At 43.3% G+C, this 23,039-nt stretch overlaps 1 protein-coding gene across 1 annotated transcript in view; it reads right to left on the bottom strand.

The window, feature by feature from the left end:
• Positions 1 to 23,039, bottom strand: part of ITIH6 (inter-alpha-trypsin inhibitor heavy chain family member 6) — a 128,692-nt gene that overhangs the window by 50,336 nt on the left and 55,317 nt on the right. The window contains exon 4 of the mRNA XM_073600207.1: positions 7,722 to 7,832. Coding sequence (XP_073456308.1) covers positions 7,722 to 7,832 — 111 coding nt within the window. The remainder of the gene's footprint in view (positions 1 to 7,721; positions 7,833 to 23,039) is intronic.

The following is a 23,039-nucleotide window of genomic DNA, read 5'->3' as shown; positions in this document are numbered from 1 at the left end:
CTGGCACCCGTGCCACTCGGTGTCCACCAAGTCTCTGTCTCCATCTCCAGAGGCTTCAAGGACTCGAGGTGCAAGGGAGGCCTCCCCACTACTTCGGTCTCACATCAGGTACGTGGCTCTTGTGAGTATACTAAATACATTATATATTTTTTCCTGATAAAACTCACATGCCCTGATTTTCATGTGCATGTCTCTTTCTATACAGACGGTGTGTAGTGTTTTACTCTATTCATGCTCTTTATAGGATTATCCAGATTTGGGCTTTTCACACCCCTGTGACGGACGATCAGACTGTGGGTCGGGCTTTTTCCTTTTCATTTGGCTCCCCCTCTTGATCTCCATTGTTTTCTGGCCTTCTTTGCTCCCACCGTCTGGGTTATCGTTGGGGTCAGCGCAGCCAAACTTTCCCCTTGTTGGTTGTCCTCAACCTTCAACCTTTTTCCTGTATCCAAGATACCTGCTTCCACATTTCTGGTCAGTAGACATGGTTATAAAACTGTAACTAAGTGCCTGTTTGTTAAATTAAGGAATTGTCTGTATATAAATATTCTGTACTTATTGTAATTTTTGAATTGTAGATATCATAAACCTCTATACCACTTGCTCCTAATGAAGAGGAATGAATCATAATCTTGAAACGCGTAGAGTTTCACTCTGTATATTTCTACAAGAGTGATGTAAATTAGGTGGTTTTCTATGAATTCATGTGGATATATACCATTGAACTTGTATACTTGTGATATCAATTTTTCATGTATCTATGTTTTTAGAATTTGTATCATTAAACTTATATTCATTTTTATATCTACGGTCTATACATACAATTTTTGGAGTCATTGCCTTTCAAAGTCCCACCAGAGGGTTTCTGTTTTGCTGTTTCTATGCTTTATTAGGGATGTGGGCAATGCCTCCAATTCCCCACCAGAATTGAGCTATTTCATATACATAGCATCTAGCTACATACAGTATACAGAGATGTGTTCCGGCAGGGGTACAGGGACTTCCCATCCCATTTTCTGAACAAAATAGGGCTGCTCAGCCATTTGCAAGAAGCTTTGTATTTTATGAATCACAATCTCCACCTTAGCCAATCAGAGGAAGACTTGTATAAAATACAATACACTTCTTGATATTTGGTGGCCCTGCCCCAGAGCACTATGCTCCGGTCAGTCTTGCAAATTAACCTTGTTCACAACCCATGGGAGGCCATCCTTCACAGATCCATACCACACCTGCATAAGCATCAATTAAAGCTGGATGGGTTTATGTTCTTGGTGTCCAGGCAAACTCTAGCTCATCAATAAGCTCTGCTGAGGTTAATCAGCGCCTTATGGGGACCATGATACATGAAACGCTACCCTCTATACTTACTGACAACCATGCTAAATATTTGAAGATTTGGGGTCCATGGCTGGACTACAAATGGTACCTGCACCTAGATACAGTGCCTTGAAAAAGTATTCATACCCCTTGAAATGTTATACGGTTTGTCATGTTACAACCAGAAATGTAAATGTATTTTATTGGGATTTTATGTGATAGACAAACACAAAGTGGCACATACTTGCGAAGTGGAAGGTAAATGATAAATGGTTTTCATAATTTTTTGCTAATAGATATCTAAAAAGTGTGAAAAATTCCAGTGGATATGAATACTTTTTCAAGGCACTGTAGTTCCCTCCTCTAGCTATGACCAACCTCTCGGGGGTACGTGGGCGCAGTGGCGTCTCCAGCTTTCAAATTTAGGGGGGGCACATGGGGGGACAGGGACAAAAGTAGGGGGGCAACTATAAAATGCATATATATATATCCTGGGGCCCTTTACTACGACCCCACAACGGGCCCTTTCACATGTTCTGCAGTGAGCTCCCTTCCTACTGTATTGGGGTCCCCCAGGGTGGCAGAAAACAGATATATGTCACCAGCATATCAAGAAAATATAACGATCCAAAGCAGTGGGAGAACTATCAGGGTTGCAAAGGTTGTCTTGCCTCCGGGCCCTGGTGTTCTGCCACTGTGGGGTTCCCCAGCCTCCTCTTGCTGTCCTGCCCCTGCTATTGACTGCTCTGGTCTGGCATCTCTTGGAATTTACAGGCTGGTCCTCCTGTCCTAAGGACAGGAGAAATCAGTCTGTTTTTTCAGTAACTGAAAGTCCTGGTGGAGTCCTTCCTGCAACTCGCTCTTCTCCCTGCCAATGAGGATGCAGGTGAAGGAGCAGATCGGGCGGCCGTGGTTGTGTGAGCGCTCGCATTATGCAGTGTCAGCGAGCAGGGGAGGGGGGAGGAATCACCCGCAGGAGCTGACTGGGGACTCTCTCCCTCTTAGACATTGATTTTTTGTAAAAAAAAAAAAAAAAATTTTTTTTTTTTTTTGGGGGGGGGGGGGGGGGGCACATGGTGGGGCACAGCATAATGTTGGGGGGGGTCAGGGCCCCCTAGGGTCGCCATTGCGTGGGCGCTGCCAAGGTCGGGATTCATGGCATTCCCTACACCCATCACCTTCTCCCTTGTTTCCCTTGCTCCCCTTGCTCCCTCTACTTCCTTTCTCTTTGAACCTACCTTTCTCTCTACACGCTTATGTCTCCTTCTCAGCCTTCTCCTATATCACAGTTGTTCACTTTCCAACATACAGATTAGCTGCACATTTCCTTTGCCCAACCATTTGATGATATTTATTGATTTGACAATGAGGAACACCCAAAAGACTTGAAACCTACCACTCATGTTTTTTTTATACCGGAATCATTAAGCTGTTCTTTTAAAAGTGTTACTTGTTTTTTTTGTATTGACATTCTTCTTGATAACCAGACAACAGAAATTGTACCTCATTATTATTATAATCCTTTTATGTCATTTGTACCCTATAACACACTGTACTTGCTGGGGAAAATTAAATAAATCTTTTGTGAAACAAAATACAAAGCTTCCTGTGGATGGCATTCTGTATTGATATCAGACTAGTACAAGATGGAATTTTATGTGTTGATTTGGGTTCCTGTACTTAAATTAGATGTAATCTCAAGCCCTAAAATTTCATTTAACAAGTTTTAAGATGTTCATACTAATTTAAAAGATGTTTTGAAATTTTGTTTGCTTTTTATATGACTTTTTTCCAAACAATTAAAATGGTCTTAGACTCTTTCATCTGAGTTTTGGTCTGGCACTCTTTTCTGTATTTCTATGGTTTGTGAACGGTGCCAAGTCAGCAGATGACTTTACTGTCCGGACAGACTGGGTCTGGTATGCCAATGCATAAAACGGCATTTGAAACAGAACTTTAGGGCTACACTTTTCTACTGGGAGATTTAACTGTCTGTTGGCATTTATTTTATTTCAAATAAAGAAAGAAAAAAAAAAGACCTTCAAATCAGGTACTAGTAATATATTGCTATCCAGAGACCACAGCAAAGTTAACTGTTCAAACTAATAACCTTCACTCCCAAAATTACTGTTTACAGGGCTACAATGGAAAAATCCACACACACACACAAAAAAATTATAAAAATAAACTAACCAGCTATTTACTTTACAGTTTTTATTTATAATCATGAATGATAAAACCAAGACAGTACATCATTAGGTATACCATCCTAACAAAAATACGCAAATTCCCCCTTGCCTGTTTGAATCATATACCAGCAAATTATAAAGTAAGCATTGAATCACAAGACTTAAATAACAAAACCTCTAAATGCCTCTAAGCCTCCACGACTATACACTGATCAGCTATCACTTTAAAAAATGTAAAAATGTTGTCCCTAAGGTTGATGTATTGAAAGCAGAAAAAAAATGGGAAGTCGTAAGGATTTGAGCAACTTTGACAAGGGGCAAATTGTAATGGCTTAAAATAGAAGTATGGGAATTTTTTTTTCCCATTCACCTGGCGGATCCAGACTTTATTGTCGCGATCAGGCGGTGCCTGGAATGAAATCCTTGACGTCCGCTCTCCGCTGAAAAATTCAGTCCGCTCTCTGCTGAAAACAGGTCACAGGAGTGCAAAACGAATTGCACTCCTGTGACCCATAGAAGAAGCCCGGCCAAACCAGCTTTGGCTGGACTTCTCTTATTGACTGGGTCAGAGCAACATCACTGCAGCTCTTGTGGGATATTCCTGGTCTGCAGTGGTTAGAACCTACCTAAAGTAGTCCAAAGAGGGAAAACTGGCCAACCAGCAACAGGATCATGGGTGACCAAGGCTCATTGATGCACGTGGGGAGCGAAAGGTGGCCCTTTGTAGTCCAATCCAATAGAAAAAAAGAATAGCTCAAATTGCTGATAAATGGTTCCTATAGAAAGGTGTCAGAAAACACAGTGCATTGCAGTTTGTGCATGGGGCTGTGTAGCCGTAGACCGATCAGCTACCCATGGTGACTCACATCCACCGCCAAATATGCCTACAATGAGCATCAGACCTGGATCACAGACAAATGGAAGAAGGTGGCCTGGATTGATGAATCACATTTTCTTTTACACCATGTGGATGGCCATGTGCGTGTGCTTTGCTTACCTGGTTAAGAGATGGCACCCGGGAAAAAGGCAAGCCAGTGGAGGCAGTGTGATCCTTTGTCATGTGCAGTCCATCCCACAATGGGTCAGGGCTGTTTTGAGGTGTATATAGTAAAAACAAAGAGCTGTAAACTCTTGGTGCATGCAGTTCAAAACCCATACAGGGGCTGCTGATAGTTGAAGTTTTTATTCTCCTCTAAGGAACTGGTTGATGACTACATAAAAGTTGCATCGAAGCAGTATTGGTGGGTTTAACCCATGAACTATATCCATCTGTGTTGTTGTGTTCAACTTCATTGGAACCACCAATCACAAAAAGATTCAAAGTTATATTTCATATAAGCATATTGCTGTATGCTGTGAATCATTCAAGCCTGGTAGTAAACCATGCAAGGAATTACATAGATCCATACAGATATGTCAGATAGCCATAAGGCAAGTGTCCTTTCATTCAGTGTCAAAGCACTTCCATATAAGAAGCATTTAAAGTTGATTTATCGTTGAATCAGATGTATTAAAGAAACACCTATACATTTGTAATATGTTTTAGGGACCAATGAGGCATCATCATATAAAGCATGTGTCCATCACTTGCTTTAAGACCCCCAAGCAGAAAACACCAACCAGGATAAAAATAAAGTCACTCACTGCACCCATAAGTATCTATAAAGTGGAACATCTTCTCAATTGATAGTAGTAAAGTCTCATAATCATCAACGGGTCCAATCAGCAGAGGCATCGCCATAGAATCAAAAAATCAGGGGAGGGAGAACAAGCTCAGCTTGATTGGTTTCATCGAATAAACCAACTTCCTTTGAGGCTAACTGCCAGTTATTTTATTTGCAGCCCACTAACATCAACCTGAAGCTAATAAAAGATCAAAGTTATGTGGCGCTAGTCTATGTATATCAATAAAATGCTTCCTAGCTGCTCAATAATAAAACTCTCAATATGCAATAAACGCTTTATCCATTAGGGGGCAGTGAAAGCAACAAGCTGTAAGGTCCTGGTGATTACAACACAATATTAAATATCATCTAATACCAGTGTACGTGAAAAACGTGACTAAGTGCTAACAACACCCGGTCATACGAAGTAAATAAATGTATGCTCCCTCAAATTGTGTTATCCAATGATGTGAAATGCTCTTCAAAACAATATGTGATGAAAACTAAACTGAAATGTGAAATGCAACACTATCTCACATACAAATGCAACACTATAACACATAATAATGACCGTGATCAAGTGCAAAAACTTGTGACATAAATGCACCAACGTGCATATTGATCCAATTCTAAAAGTGAGTTCCCAGAGTCCAACTCCTCTCCCAAAACAACAACAAATGAATGGAAAAAATATATAAATATAGTACAAAATAGTGAAAATGGTGACAGTAAATAATAATAATAAATAATAAACAAGTCCACAATAATGATGCTTCATGCAATGTGATTCAAAGTGTCCATATAGACGGTTGATATCAGTAGCCCTTAGCGTGACTTAATGCTGGATTCATGCAATAAGACGGACTGGTGCAGCACACAGGTGTTTCCCCCAGCCTCTCACCTCCAGCAGCGGCCCCCAGTGGGCCAAGTCAGGCCAGCGGTTAGTAATCCTCTGTGTGTGATGGTACTCCAGCAGCCGTCCCCCTCTTCCTACAGATGTATCTGGGTCGAGTTCTCTAGCAAATCACCAGCGCTCCCAAAATAACAATGAAGAAGGAGATGCTCCCATAGTGAAGTAATTCCAATACACATTTATTAAAAAGTAGTAACTTACATTAAAATCAGAAGATGTCAGCGAAAATAACAATGAACACACTCTGGCTTCCGGGTACTTTGATAAAGTCACGTGGGTGTGACGCAACGCGTCAGGGTAGGAGGAGCCAGGTGCCGACGCTTCCTGGGAACGGCCGTACCCGGAAGCCAGAGTGTGTTCATTGTTATTTTCGCTGACATCTTCTGATTTTAATGTAAGTTACTACTTTTTAATAAATGTGTATTGGAATTACTTCACTATGGGAGCATCTCCTTCTTCATTGTTATTTTGGGAGCGCTGGTGATTTGCTAGAGAACTCGACCCAGATACATCTGTAGGAAGAGGGGGACGGCTGCTGGAGTACCATCACACACAGAGGATTACTAACCGCTGGCCTGACTTGGCCCACTGGGGGCCGCTGCTGGAGGTGAGAGGCTGGGGGAAACACCTGTGTGCTGCACCAGTCCGTCTTATTGCATGAATCCAGCATTAAGTCACGCTAAGGGCTACTGATATCAACCGTCTATATGGACACTTTGAATCACATTGCATGAAGCATCATTATTGTGGACTTGTTTATTATTTATTATTATTATTTACTGTCACCATTTTCACTATTTTGTACTATATTTATATATTTTTTCCATTCATTTGTTGTTGTTTTGGGAGAGGAGTTGGACTCTGGGAACTCACTTTTAGAATTGGATCAATATGCACGTTGGTGCATTTATGTCACAAGTTTTTGCACTTGATCACGGTCATTATTATGTGTTATAGTGTTGCATTTGTATGTGAGATAGTGTTGCATTTCACATTTCAGTTTAGTTTTCATCACATATTGTTTTGAAGAGCATTTCACATCATTGGATAACACAATTTGAGGGAGCATACATTTATTTACTTCGTATGACCGGGTGTTGTTAGCACTTAGTCACGTTTTTCACGTACACTGGTATTAGATGATATTTAATATTGTGTTGTAATCACCAGGACCTTACAGCTTGTTGCTTTCACTGCCCCCTAATGGATAAAGCGTTTATTGCATATTGAGAGTTTTATTATTGAGCAGCTAGGAAGCATTTTATTGATATACATAGACTAGCGCCACATAACTTTGATCTTTTAATACGATATTTATGCAGGGTGGGTGAGGCCACCTCATATGTAGGCAGCTTTTCTTTGTTTATTACCCTTGATCCTGTGAGAATTGGGTTGTGCGCATTAGTCCTTTAATATTTTCTTTTAACCTGAAGCTAATGAGATGGTTATCAGTAAGTAAGTAAATCTCTCGTTCACCAGTGAAGCCCTTAGTCTAATGTCATTCAGTTGGGGTTTACATCTTCAATAATAATTAGCAATTAGGAATAAGATATATTTATTTGGTAAAGTGGCAAATTGAGTATAAATCATGATAGGATTGTATGATACTGGTTCCAATGCAAAGAAGGTGCTTACCTCGTTCCTACGTGGGCTGTGGTCTTCCCCTGTCGCCTTGCTTCATCATACATCTTCTTAGCTTGATGTTTTTCCTTAACCTCTGCTACATGTGTCTTACCATTCACTGTGCTGCAGGAAAACATTATTTTATTAGGTAACCCAAGATGCTTTTGCAGCTATAAACATGATGCCATAAATTTGTAAAGGCTTAATACCTTTTGGTGCTAAAGACAGTGCATCTGGAAAGTATTCACAGCGCTTCACTTTTTCCACACTTTGTTATCTTACAGCCTCATTCCAAAATGGGTTAAATTCATTATTTTCCTCAAAATTCTACAAACAATACCCCATAAGGACAATGTGAAAGAAGTTTTTTTGAAATCTTTGCAAATTTATTAGAAAGAAAAAAGAAAAAATTCCCATGTACATAAGCATTCACAGCCTTTGCGCAATACTTTGTTTAAGCACCTTTGGCACCAATTACAGCCTCAAGTCTTTTTGAGTATAATGCTACAAGCTTGGCACACCTATTTTCTATTGAGCCCAATTCAATCCTGTGGCCAATCCCGGGTTAGGTCACAATTGAGTGTAAGCACACAGGGCAACACAGTGCGGCTTCACATTTATTATCACACTGTTACTAGGTAATATATTTAGAATTATTTGTTATCTTCCATAGTGGGCACCTTGTATGACACTCCTTTGCATACTCACTTCTTATACACGTTTGCTGCCGACACTATGGCATTCACTGTTATTTGTTATTTTCACTCCTGAGTCAACAATAACTGTCACCATCTCTACACTTTGTTTCTATATCGCCACATTTCACCAGCGTTACCAACTAGCGTTTGCACACTATCTGGGTGTGTTCTTATGTTTCAACTTGAGTTTTTTAACTATTCTCATGCACGGTTTATGCACTTTCTCTCTCTCTCTCTCTCTCTCTCTCTCTCTCTCTCTCTCTATATATATATATATATATATATATATATATATATATATATATATATATATACATACCTAATATAACAAGGCCATAGCCTGTGTATGAGGTATACACACGGACCTATGCTACCTTTTGACCAAGCAAATACTTCCTAAACTCAATGTTCGAGTGCATATAGTGCATGTGACTCCTAAATGTGTTTCCTTCTTGGGTTTTGCTGCAGGTGTCGCCTTCCTCCTGACCGGTCGTGTGGTCCGGGCATACATATGGGGGGCGTTTTCTAGTGTGACCTCTCGTAAGCCACATCTTTGGGATTTTGCCCTGGTATTGGAGGCTGCGCCGGTGAAGGTGCCATAGGACCTCTGGGGGAAAAGTGAGCAGGCAATTTTTGATTTTAAGGGGACTCCTTTATAGGAAGCTTCTCGTCTTAGGACACGCACCATTGGGTAATTATGTCATATAGAATATGGTATACCGTTTATGGAATACATGTAATCAAATCCTGATATATGTACTTTTGTTGTATATTTCTAGCAGATTGACCTCTGAAGAAGACCTGGAATATATAGGTCGAAACGCATCAGGTCCATTTTCTGTGCTACTGTTAACATACATACAATATTGTTATGAAAATAGGCTTGCATCATATGTGTTGGCTGTCACGAGACTTGTAAAACACTCTATATTGGAGCTCATTTTTTAACCGCTGTGTTGAAGCAACTTTTGTATAATAAAATAAATCTTTTTTACAAACATTGGTTTAATATTTTAATTTTGCTGCCCAAAAACCCCGTCTGGGGAAACCTTCTTTCCTTTTTTGCTTTGATCAATAGGGGTGAGCAGCATTTTTTTCTTCCTCCCTTTCTTGTGTCCCTCTTAATCTTTGTTTCATCAGACCAGAGAATTTTGTTTCTCACGGTCTGAGAGTCCTTGCAGGGCAAACTCCAAGTGGGCTGTCATGTGCCTTTTACTAAGGAGTGGCTTCCGTCTGGCCACTCAACCATACAGGCCTGATTGGTGGAGTGCTGCAAAGGTGGTTGTTTTTCTGGAAGGTTCTCCTCTTTCCGCAGAGAAATGCTGAAGCTCTGTCAGAGTGACCATCAGGTTCTTGGTCAACTCCCTGACTAAGGGCCTTCTCCCCTGATCACTCAGTTTGGCCAGGCAGCCCGCTCAAACTTCCATTTACGGATGATGGAGGTCTCTGTGCTCATCGGGACCTTCATTGCTGCAGACATTGTTCTGTACCCTTCCACAGATCTGTTCCTCGATACAATCTTGTCTCAGAGGTCTACAGACAATTCATTGGATTTCATGGCTTGGTTTGTACTCTGACATGCACGGTTAACTGTGGGCTATATATAGACAGGTGTGTGCCTTTTCAAATCATGTCCAATTAACTGAATTTACCACAAGCGGACTCCAATCAAGTTGTAGAAACTTCTCAAGGATGATCAGTGGAAACATGATGCACCTGAGCTCAATTTTGAGTGTCATGGCAAAGGCTGTGAATACGTATGTAAATGTGATTTTTTTATTCTTAATACATTTGCAAAGAATTTTGAAATAAGGCTGTAACACAATGACATGTGGAAAACGTGAAGCGTTGTGAATACTTTCTGGATGCACTGTATATCGTCATTACTAGGGATGGGGTTCAGGCTGAATCCCAGGGACTGCTAAAGTTTGCTAATTGCAAACTTTTTGGACAAAAACTTTGCAGGTTCACCAGCGAAAATAAGGAACAGCTCATAATGTCGTGCATGGCCTTTGCTCCTGGTCAAAGGCCATAATTTGAGGAAATGGAAAACCCAGCCCCTTTATTTAAAATGGGTGGGCTCACAGCAGCCATATTGTCAGTGGCTGTTGGAGATGTGAGGGAGAGATACTGTTTTTATTAATGCATTATTATTTTTTGTTAATTTTGGTATTGGCACATGTCCCCAATGACAGTACCAGTCTTTCCATTCCTTTTGTTTGACAATTAGCCCTACAAATATCCAAAATGCATAAACAAGGTAGGCCATCCCCGTTATAGACTTTAAAGCTGAACTCCAGAAATTAGGAAAAATTTACCCTTGCAGTAGAGCTTCCCCTGCTCCAAAAGGATTAAATTATCATTTATTCTAGGGGTGCATCCATACTGTAAGTAGTAATGCCCTATTCTTTCCTCAAGCACAGCCCCTATAGCAGTGTGACCAGTCCTGTGAAGCCTGCACTCTAAGGTGCTTTGGGCCTGGTGTTCACCCCCTCATGAACAATTTAAGGTTAATAGCACTGCACTGATGACATCAAGGGACCACCCACAGCCTGGAGTTTCAGCGCTGGAGCAGGGGCGGGTTAAGTAATATAACTTAACCCTGCACCCCTAGACTAAATGAGTATTTAGAGCGTTATTTCAACCTTACAGAAAAAAATGTAAAGGTGAACTAACACCGTACACACTTCCTGCCCCATTGTTCTTCCGCCGATCCTTAGCTGTCAGCACCCACACAGCCAGTCCGGGACAGACCAGATTGGTTCTGATTGGTCAGCACTGTCACAGTGAATCAACCTGGTCTATCCTGGAAGCACTACACAAAGTCAAGGGGAGAGCGAGGATTTCAAATCTGTGGACTGCTACACTGGCTGCATGGGTTCTGACAGCTTAAGATCGCTGGAGGTAAGTACAGCAGCGACTAGGAGAGGGTGAGGAGGTAGTACAGTATTAGTTCACTTTTATATTTTTTTCTATAAAGTTGAACTAACACTTTAACCCTTGTAGTGTGGAGGAGTTACTTGCTCAGTCCTGCCTCCATCCAGAAAACGCCTTGTATTTTTCTATACAAAGTGTATACAAGTATACAAAGTGTTCTCTGCTTAGAAAAGGGTGGATTGTGACATCATCCGCCCCTCCTTTTTACCTTATCCAATCAGACAAAGCCTTGTATTCATTAAAAAGGGCAGAGGGGACGGTGCTCAAGCAAGGCGCAGAAGATAGTGGCTATCAACGGTATGTAAGACAAAAATGTTCATCGCACAAAAAAGACTCGGTGGACTTTTTTTTGGTGCATAAGGACAACAAGCTGAAATATCTTTACCAAATTTCAAATGTGTTCCTACTTGAAGAAGGGTGTTATCATGCTAGCCGGAAACTGTTGAAATTGGATGCTTTAGATATATTTTTGTAACCTTTTTTATTTATTCAATAAATTGTAACTGCGGCAATCCTGTTTGGACTTTTTATATAGGGGGCCTGTGGGACAGCCTGAATGCTTTGCACTATGAACTTTCCGATGCTCTGATCATCACACCCGTTGGATTGACCACATTTTTTAGGATAAACATTTTCAATAAAATTCATAACATAAAATCAAATTGTATCCTTTATCCTTTATCAGATCAAAACTTAATTTATTGGATGGGCCTCTAACACTCACGACTTTTGCTCTATCTTGCCAAACAAAGGGACATTTTGAGGGAACGGGTGTCTGTGGTGTATGCTTCCCTCACTGATCCGAATTCCAAGCTTCCCTACATGCTACAATGGGAAAGGGACCTGAATCTTATTTTTTAATTATTTGAGTGGCAAGATAATGCTTACGCTTTTTCTAAAGCATCAATCAATAAGATACCGATTGAAGCCAATTTTAAAACACTTCTACGTTGGTAGAAGCAACCCTTTCTGGGTTGCTAAGATGCATCCTTCCACATTGCCCACCTGTTTTTGACGTTGGGCATTTCCCCTCGTGACCAGGTTTTGGATTTGCTTCTGTAACCCCTTCATGCCGACGTAACACATATATCCACTGGGCTTTTTCACATGGGGTCGCATATATGTCATTTTTCCTTTGTGCTGGGAGCACGCCACATGCACGCCGTACTAAGGATTGGGACCCGGATCTCCCAATTCCAGGTAACTTGATCGCTGTGGCAGCCTCTGATTGGCTACCACAGTGATCAGTCACTATGAAGCCTGCCCCATGTGATTTTTTTCTTTCTGTGAATGGAGAAGAAGGATACAATGTATCACTCATTCCTTGCAGAAAGAGAAAAAAAAGCGTTTGTAAAAAAATTAAAAAATAAAGAACAGTAAACTAGACTGAGGTTTGATCTAGGTCAGTGCAAGGCAGTGGCGTTGCTAGGGGGTGGCTTTTGGGGCTATAGCCCCGAATCTGGGGCCCATAGCCCCGAGTCTCTGCAGGGGTCACCAAGGGGAGGGGAAGTTCTCTGGGGACCCTGATTTTAAGGGGGAGGGCTCTCTGGGGACCCTAATGTAAGGGGGGCTCTCTGGGAACCCTGATGTAAGTGGGGGACTCTCTGGGGACATATACACATAAACACATGTATATTACTGTATATGCATGTGTATGCCTGCCTAAGCGTATGACTTTCTTTACTATGCTGCTATGGGCTCTAGCCCCGGATCTTTTGTAGACCAAGCAACGCCCCTGGTGCTAGGGTTAGTGTTTGGGTCAAGTAAGGGTCAAAGGTCATGGTTAGGGCAGTATACTTCGGACAGGATTTTTTTTTTTTTTAATTAGCATCAATGTCAGTCAGTGTCGGTGTGTTTTCGGTAGGGCAAAAGAAAAAAAAAATGCACAGTATTTTTTCTGGGCTGTACTAGGTGTACAAACAACAAATGACACGCATTTGTGTTATTGCTGTGATCGTCAGGAGCAGGAGAATTTATTTTGGGTTGTTATTTGGTGGTAGTAACAAGAAATATACATCTAAATTTTAAAAAGATATATATATGTATATATATATATATATATATATAGAGAGAGAGAGAGAGAGAGAGAGAGAGAGAGAGAGAGAGAGATATCCATAACTATTTACTACCAAATGAAAGCCCAATTTGTCCTGAAAGTGTGAGTAAAACTACACATATCACCACAACATGTCAAAATTGCAAAATTGAGCCTAGGCATTTAGATTTGTTTTACCCTTAGGTGTGAAGGGGTTCATTTAATTTATTCAGTGACAAGAGTACTTATCCGTAGGTCCCTGGAGGCGGCCCTTTTCCAAAAGCTACCTGATGAGGTTCCTAGGAAGTCAGTGAAATTAATCACGTAGATATTACTAGTGGCAAGAATTACTTTTGCTAAACTTTGGAAACAGTCAGTAATTCCTCTTGAATATGTAAAGAGTAAGCTTAACCGCTTCCAGATCAGCCGACGCAGTTATACTGCGGCAGGTTGGCTCCTCTGCTCGAGCCGTCGTAGCTGTACATCGGCTCCTTAAGACGCCTCCGGAGGCGTGCGCGTGCCCAAAGCGTGTCTCCGAAGCCGATGCACCCGCAATTGCTCGTTACAGAATGAGAACGGGATGTGTGTGTGTAAACACACACACATCCCGGTTCTTTCAGGGGAGTAGAGACAGATCGTGTGTTCATACTAAGTATGAACACCGATCTCTCTCTTCCCCTAGTCAGTCCCATCACCCCTACAGTTAGAACACACCTAGGGAACACAGTTAACCCCTTGATTGCCCCCTAGTGTTAACCCCTTCCCTGCCAGTGTCATTTACACAGTAATCAGTGCATTTTTATATATGTATAAATGTCAATGGTCCCAAAACTGTGTCAAAAGTGTCCAATTAGTCCCCCGCAATATCCCAGTCCGATAAAAATCGCTGATTTCCACCATTACTAGTAAAAAAAAAATAATAATAATAATGCCATAAATCTATCCCCTATTTTGTAGACGCTATAACTTTTCCGCAAACCAATCAATATAAGCTTACTGTGATTTTTGTTACCGAAAATATGCAGAAGAATACATATTGGCCTAAACTGAGGAAATTTTTTTTTTTTTTCAAAATTGTCGCTCTTCTTTTGTTTATAGCGCAAAAAATAAAAACTGCAGAGGTGATCAAATACCACCAAAAGAAAGCTTTATTTGTGAGGAAAAAAGGACGTCAATTTTGTTTGGGTACAGTGTCGCACGGCCGCGCAATTGTCAGTTAAAGCAACGCAGTACCGTATCGCAAAAAATGGCCTGGTCATTGAGCAGCCAAAACTTCTGGGGCTGAAGTGGGGCTGAAGTGGTTAAAGTGTTTGTTAAAAAAAAAAAAAAGAGATCCTGTTCCCTTAAAGCATGTTATACAGCACAGTGCTTGACCCCCTGTATCACCTAAAAAACCTGGCTGATCCTGCCTGGTTCTGCCCTCCCCTCTGTAAACTGACCATGGTTTATCATGGCTGCTGAGTCTTGACACCGTGGTCAGTTTACATGCTGCCCTTCTTTGTCCTCCTCTCACCTTCCCTCCCTGCCTGTCTGCTTGTGACCGTGACCACCCCTTCCCCTCCTGCTGCTTTAAAAACTATAATCTATTCATGCCATCCCCTCTGTTATATAACAATATGTGTCCCAGTGTCTGATCTATATAAAAAAACTATTCAGATTATACCTTATATCAAAGTGTCTCCCGGAACTCACGTGACTCCTTGGCTCTCTCTATCCTCTCTCCTCCCCGGCTGAGGTCAGCGAGAGTGCTCGGCCCCACCCGCTATAGTTGTCAGCTGGGGACAGGAGAGAGAGAGCCAAGGAGTCACGTGAGCGCTGGGAGACGCTCTGATATAAGGTATAATCTGCATTTTCTTTATATAGATCAGACACTGGGATACATATTGCTATATAACAGAAGGGATGGCATGAATAGATTATAGTGGCTTAACAACCACTTTAACTGGATTATGGTTAACAATAGACTCACCTATGTACTTCGTTACAACACTAAAAAATTTGACAATACACGAGATCCGTTGATCCACCATATCTCGATCTCCTTGTGGGCTCCGAGTTGACCTCTTTTCTCATTTTCTTCCTTTTTTCTTTCTTCTCTTTTAATTTGGTTTATTTTTCCCCCCTTTTTCTTCCGTTCTTTTCTGCGTTTCACCTTGTCTGCTTTAGGTTGTCATTAGGGCCTTATAAAGGTACTGTGTTGGACTATATTCTCAGGAACAGGTACAGGGGTTTTCTTCTATTCAATACCCCCTCCCATTTCTTATTTCCCCCCACTGAGCATTTATACCTGTACCTTTAAAAATGATGATATTTTCACTTTAATGAATGGAATGGTTATATGTCTGGTCCCTTTGTGGATCAGGTCTATGCTTTCTAACTTTTGATAATGGCTTTGGTATATTTATCTGAAAATGTCATTACTATTGTTTGTTTCTTTTGCCAATGGTCTAAATTACTTTCGTTTGTTTTTAACCTCATGGGCTTATGTCTGTGACATAACGAAACCTGTGAATTGTGAAATGTTTCAATGATATATTTGTTAGTGTCTGAACTGTTTTCAATAAAAATACTGAAATGTAAAATACATAACATTAAAAACAATATACAATCTCTATTTTATGTGGAGGGCTGCACAAACACTGAACAATGCCATGTGTGGTGAATGGGGGGTCCTCATCCACCTTGTTGTGGCCTCTATGCGTTTTGTGGGGAAAAAAATTGCTTCCTCAGGAGCATTTCAAGGTGTAATGATCTAGGGTGGTAGTCACAAATATAACAAGAATCTTGATAGTGAAGTCCTCCTTAGGAAGCAGGTTATTTCACTGTCAAATGCCTAGAGGCTGTAAAAGGTGGATGAGGACCCCCATACACCCTATATGGCATTGTTCAGTCTTTGAGGAGCCCTTGACATAAAATAGTTTTTTTCTGTTTTCAAAGTTATGTATTTTAGTTCAAACATTTGTCAATAAAATTTGGTAAAGATATTTGACCTTGTCATCCTTAAGCACCAGGTAAAGTCCACAGTGTCCCGCACCCCCCCCCCCTCTTTTTTTTTTGAGAGGGTGAACTTTTTTATCTTTTGACTAAATTTGAATGTGGTGCATTAGAATGTTAATTCCCTCTTTATTTAAACAAATATCACTGTATGTAGCCATCAGCAGATCCTCATCTCCATGGTTGAGCCCCTGGGGTGGGGTGAAACATGTTGTAGTTGTGGTCTGGATGAATCAAGCTGAGGCTGCTTTTACCCATTAACCACTCGTGCCGGGTGAGGAGTGCAGTGGCTGGGCTATCTCTTCCGATTTTTGCAGTATGGGACTGAATTAGGGTTACCATCTCATCCCTTTAAAACCAAACACATAATAATTACACAGGTTCTGTGGCTGATTAAGGTGGTAATTAAACTCACTTGGTGCCTTATTTTCATTAAATTAGCCTCAGAACCTGTGTAATTCATATGCGTTTAGGTTTAAAGGGATGAGGTGGCAATCTTAGTCTGGATGGACCTTCACTAGTAAGCAGCATCCAACTCGTTAGACCTTAATAGCCTGAGAGGGGACCCTTAAGCATTTATCATGGGTCACATGTAGAGTGGGGTGCTACAGTGGTTTTTAACATCCTCAGCGGCCCTTCAGATATAAGATACAGATAATTACATCATGCCAAGCTGGACCAGTGTGAGTTGACAATATAGACAATTCCACTTTAAATAGTGGATAAGCTTCCTTAAAAGGGACACTAAAGGTTCCCTTTGTTTTCTTTTAAAATAACAAACATGTCATACTTACCTCCTCTGTGCAGTGGGTTATGCACAGAGTGGCCCCGACCCTCCACTTCTGGGGTCCCTCCGCAGCGCTCCACCCTGAATCGAGTGCCTCCTTCGGGCACCCTTGCGGGCATGCTCCCATGTCCTGCTGCTGCATCCATAGACACAGACAGCAGGACTCGGCACCGCCCCCCCCGGCGCTCGCGCCTTTGGATTTGATTGACAGCAGTGGGAGCCAATGGCTGTGCTGCTATCAATCTATCCAATCAAGAGCTGAGACACTGGCCAGAGAGGGTGTGCGGGTCTCCAGCATGGGAACGAACGGGCTCAGGTGAGTAAAACGGGGGGCTGGTGCACTACAATAGGTTTTTGACCTCAATGCATTGAATGCATTGAGGTCAAAAACCGGGAGGGTTTACAACCCCTTTAAATGAGACATTCTGGGTTTGTATAATCTATGGGGGAATCATTTTTCTGCCTTGTTTTGCATTGAGCACAACCTTTTGAAAGCATTGCCTCAGATGGAAAGGAAACTCCTTATTCCCAGTTGTAATGCACATTCTAGCACACTGTGTTCTGAACTTAGGCGATCTCCCTATTTTTTGCAAGAAAGGTTAGCAGAATTAATTACCGATGGACTTTAGGACACAAACATCTCTAATTGGTAATGTCCCTGACTTCAAATTAAAGAAGAAAAAACTTTTGCTTTGAACAAAAAATGTTGAGTCTCGCTTTCTTTTCTTTTTTTTCGCTCCTTAAAAATCCCAAGAGACTGAAACAGCTGCTCCTCTGTTTCCAGGTCTCCAGGCAAGCTGAAGTTTAAGAGAGACACGCATAGACGCCAGGCCAGCATAAACTGGAGAAGGACAGGGGCCGGCCAAGATTAACTTGGCCTGAGTGACAAAACCTTTCCTTGTGACAGGGAGTTGTGTGTGCGCTCGGATGCTTTGCACCACTTATTCCCCCCTCTTCTGTGTATCCTTGGTTGTTTTCCAAACCTTACTTCAAAGCCATGGGTTATTTTTGAATTATTTTCCTGTAGCCAACATTAGCAGGACTGAATGAAAAAGGCAGCAACCTCCTCCATTAATGTCTTCCATCTCTTAATTACCTAGAGACGGGCATGCTACACGCCGACCAAAACATCCAGGGAGTTCATTGTTGCTCCATACAAACTCTCCGAGGATATAAAGATGACAGATGGGATATTTAATGGTATTACTCATTCTCAGATTATGGCGGGTGCTACCGTGGGGCAGAGTTGGCAAAGGCTACGGGCGATGCAACTTTTCCTTTAAAGTGGAAGTAAACTTCCATCTCTTGCTTTTACCTCTAGGTAAGGCTTACCTATAGGTAGTGTAAATATCTCCTAAACATGAGCCGTTTAGAAGATATTTACTATACATGCAGCCAGTGACATCACTGGCACATGGGTCTGAAGGAATAGCCACCCGTACTGTTCCTTCAGAGCTCTGTGTCATGACCGATGGCTCCCGTGCACATGCGTCCAGTCATAGACCCGGAGTCTGTGAACCCGGAAGCAAGACAGGTGAGGTTGATCTCGCCGTGGGAGGGTTTCGTTTTAAGGTAATTTTAACATAATGTGCTAGTATGTGATTGTGTTGCTATGGATATTTAGGTGATTTTTATAGCCTATGTATTTGTTAATTAATAGTATAGCATAGTTTTATTTTTTAGACCATGTGTTGTAAAAATCTAAGGCTCCCCCTACTGATATGCAAATGTGACAGCTGGACTGGTATCAGAGGAAGCTCTTTACAGGATATAAACGGAGGACAGGATGTGACATAGGAAGTAGGGGAGGAGCTTATGATTTTTTAACAAAGCATGTGGTCAGACAAAGGAGTTGTGTTTTGGAAGACAAAAAAGGCAAGACATAGCTGCCAGAAGCTAGAGAACTTTGGAGACATTTTGAGTTGGAGAAAAGAACCATGAAGGACATTACATCTTTGATTCCAGCTCTAAGTTGAGTAACTGTTAGTTTACTTATTGTATACATTTTGTACATGCTTATTTTGCTAGAAAAGATAATTGGCTTAGTTACATAGTTACATAGTAACATAGTTACTATGTAACTATGTAACTAAGCCAATTATCTTTTCTAGCAAAATAAGCATGTACAAAATGTATACAATAAGTAAACTAACAGTAGAAAAGATAATTGGCTTGTGCATCTTGCAGGCATATTTTGTAAGATATGAAATGTGTTGTATTGTGTTTTTGTGTTTGTGCAGTTGTATGTGCAGCTTTTCTGTCTAGTAAAGCATTCATACACTACAGAAGTCTAAGCTTCCTTGGCTTTTTACTGCAAGAACCTTTATTAGACACAAAGAAAAACAGCGGTGCTTACTAGCACATTATGACATTACCTTGCAGGGGAAAAAAAATAATACAACTGTCCAGCGGTTTACAACTGCTTTAAGCATCTTGTATAAGAATAAAAAGCAGCTACAACAGTATTCTTCTCCTTATTCACTTGGGAACAACAAGGCTTGAATATCGGCAAACACAATGCTGAGGTTTTCTCTACTGGAATTAAAGAGGAGCCCTAGGCTTTTTCAGAAAAATGTAAAAGTCAGCAGCTACAAATACTGTAGCTGCTGACTTTTAATATAAGGACACTTACCTGTCCAGGGTTCCCACGATGTCCTCACCCAAACCGATTCTTCAATCGGCTTCGGGTGCAGGTGCCGGTGTGGTAAAAAATTTATCGACTCATGCAGAACTTCGACCGCGTCACTTCCGGTGCGGCTCCGTCACAACACAGCTGATCGCTGGGCTTCACTGAGCATGCGCGGCTTCACTGCAGCTATACCGTGCATGCGCAGACGCTCATTTCAGTTGAGGAAAATTATAGACTCAAGCAGGCGGTCGGAGGCGGTTTGAGTTGCTTAATTACATCATCGGCAGCACCGCCTCCAGCACCGCCCCTAAAATGCCCCTAGCCAGCTCTGGAGAAGGGGGACGGGCACCGTGCATAGCACAGTCTCTATATCAATGGGACAAGGTTGAGGAAAAATATAGAGCAGCACTGCGGGCCCCTTGCAAAGCACTGTGTATATCAATGGCAGGTCCAGGAAAAATATAGAGCTGTGCCTGTGGGAGGGGCGAAGCCTTTGCATAGAAGACATTCCTCATCAATATGAGCATCCACACTGCATGATGTACATAATGTGAAGGGCTGTGCAATCTGTTCAGGAAGGAAAACAGCAGCCTGACACACGGAGCCTCCGCTTACACAAATCTGTCTGTTCACAGCCCTGCAAAATACATTTACGGGAGGTCAATAAAAATTATACAGCAGTGTCTGTGACAGTGGCGGCTGGTGCTCAAAAATTTCGGGGGGGCGCAAACAAACTGAAAAATACTGAAACCACCCCCCAATCAATTGCAGCCTCACTGTGCCTGTCAAATGCAGCCACTGTGCCCATCAAATGCAGCCACTGTGTCCATCATATGCAGCCACTTGTGCCCATCATATGCAGCCACTTGTGCCCATCATATGCAGTCATTTGTGTCCATCATATGCAGCCATTTGTGCCCATCATATGCAGCCATTGTGCCCATCAAATGCAGCCATTTGTGCCCATCATATGCAGCCATTTGTACCCGTCAAATGCAGCCACTGTGCAGCCACTGTGCCCCATCATATGCAGCCACTGCCCATTATATGCAGCCACTGTGCCCATCAAATGCAGCCATTTGTGCCCGTCATATGCAGCCACTTGTGCCAATCAAATGCAGCCACTTGTGCCCATCAAATGCAGCCACTTGTGCCCATCAAATGCAGCCAGGCACGCCCCCTGGCTCGGCGGTCACTTCACTAACCCCCTCCCACGCGGCCAGTCTGGTGACATTTACCAAGTGATGGGGCTTCCTCCTCTTCTGTAGCGACGGCTGTGGCTCCTGTGTCCGTTCGGCTCCTCAGGCTTCTTATGCCGTGTCTCCTCTTCCGCCAAAGCGTTAAGCATCCAATAGGATCGCCTAATGCTTTGGCCAATCGGGAGACAGATCTCACTGACCTGCCTGCTGATTGGCAGGGAGGAACGTTAGTGTGAAAATAATGAAAATTATTTTGCTATGCCACACAATCGGGATCGGGACGCAATACTCTGCTCCCCGAGCCCATCCTATTTTGAAGCCTATTAGAGCCTCTGGCTCTAATAACGTGCTTCAAAATACACCCTTACCTATCCCCGCCATAGTAATTCATGTGTCCGGCGTCCTGAAAGGGGCCAGACACATGAATAGGGAGGGAGGCAGAGGTGACGGGGGGGGCGGCGCCCGTGCGCCCATAATGCATGTACCGCCAGTGGTCTTTGATCTCTGTCAAGTGCTGGATCACCTCCGCTGCTTTTCCTCCAATCAGGGGCCAAAGAAGCTGAGTGCGAGTTTACCTGTAGCCCTCACACTGGAGACTTGTACACCATCATCATGGTGTCCCAGGATGGTGGGTACCGGGTCCCCCGAGGGCAGAGCGCATGTGTGACCTGCTTTGGGGTCACTGGTGGCTTAGGGAGAAGGAGAGGGCCCCTGAGTGGACGTGGGAGAAGGAGATTGCTCCTGGGTGGACGTGGGAGAAGGAGAGGGCTCCTGGGTGGACATGGGAGAAGGAGAGGGCTCCTGGGTGAACATGGGAGAAGGAGAGGGCTCCTGGGTGGACATTGGAGAAGGAGAGGGCTCCTGGGTGTTTGGAGGAGAAGAGGGCCCCCGAGTAGCCATTTGGTGAAGAAGAGGGCCCCTGGGTGGCCGGGGGAGAAGGAGAGGGCACCTGGGTGGTTGGCAGAGAAGGAGTGGGCCCCTGGCTGTTTGAAGAAGAAGATGGCCCCATGGTTGGCCAAAATTGGAAAAGCTGGTCCTTGGGTGGTTGGAGGAGGAGAGGGTGCCACCCTTCTCCCCTGAGGACGGGGACACCCTTCTCTTCCCAGGGGACACACTTCTCTCCTCCTCCGGAGGGGGACACGCTTTTCTCCCCCGGAGGACGGGGACACGCTTCTCTCCCCCGGAGGACGGGGACACGCTTCTCTCCCCCGGAGGACGGGGACACGCTTCTCTCCCCCGGAGGACGGGGACACGCTTCTCTCCCCCGGAGGACGGGGACACGCTTCTCTCCCCCGGAGGACGGGGACACGCTTCTCTCCCCCAGAGGACGGGGACACGCTTCTCTCCCCCAGAGGACGGGGACACGCTTCTCTCCCCCAGAGGACGGGGACATGCTTCTCTCCCCCAGAGGATGGGGACACGCTTCTCTCCCCCAGAGGACGGGGACACGCTTCTCTCCCCCAGAGGACGGGGACACCCTTCTCTCCCCCAGAGGACGGGGACACCCTTCTCTCCCCCAGGGGACGGGGACACCCTTCTCTCCCCCAGAGGACGAGGACACCCTTCTCTCCCCAGAGGACGGACGGGAACACCCTTCTCTCCCCCAGAGGACGGACGGGAACGCCCTTCTCTCCCCCAGAGGATGGACGGGAACACCCTTCTCTCCCCAGGAGGACGGGGACACCCTTCTCTCCCCAGGAGGACGGGGACACCCTTCTCTCCCCAGGAGAGAACTTTCTTTTAGTGGTATTTGATCACCTCTGCGGTTTTTAAAAAAGACCGAAAATTTGGAAAAAAATAAAAGTTTTACTTTTGTTTCTGTTATAAAATTTTGTAAATAAGTAAGTTTTCTCTTTCACTGATGGGCACTGATAAGGCAGCACTGACAGGCACTGATAAGGCGGCACCGATGAGGTGGCACCAATGAGCGGGGACTGACGATGTGCACTGATGGATTGCACTGATATGCAGCACTGATGGGCATTTATAGGCGGCACTGATGGGCACTCATGGGTGGCACTGGTGGGCACTGATAGGCGACACTGATGGGC

This window comes from Aquarana catesbeiana, linkage group LG09, assembly GCF_042186555.1.
Source record: "Aquarana catesbeiana isolate 2022-GZ linkage group LG09, ASM4218655v1, whole genome shotgun sequence".
NCBI lineage: Eukaryota > Metazoa > Chordata > Amphibia > Anura > Ranidae > Aquarana > Aquarana catesbeiana.
Note: the sequence above shows the minus strand (reverse complement) of the source record. Positions and strands in the feature narration are given on the sequence as shown.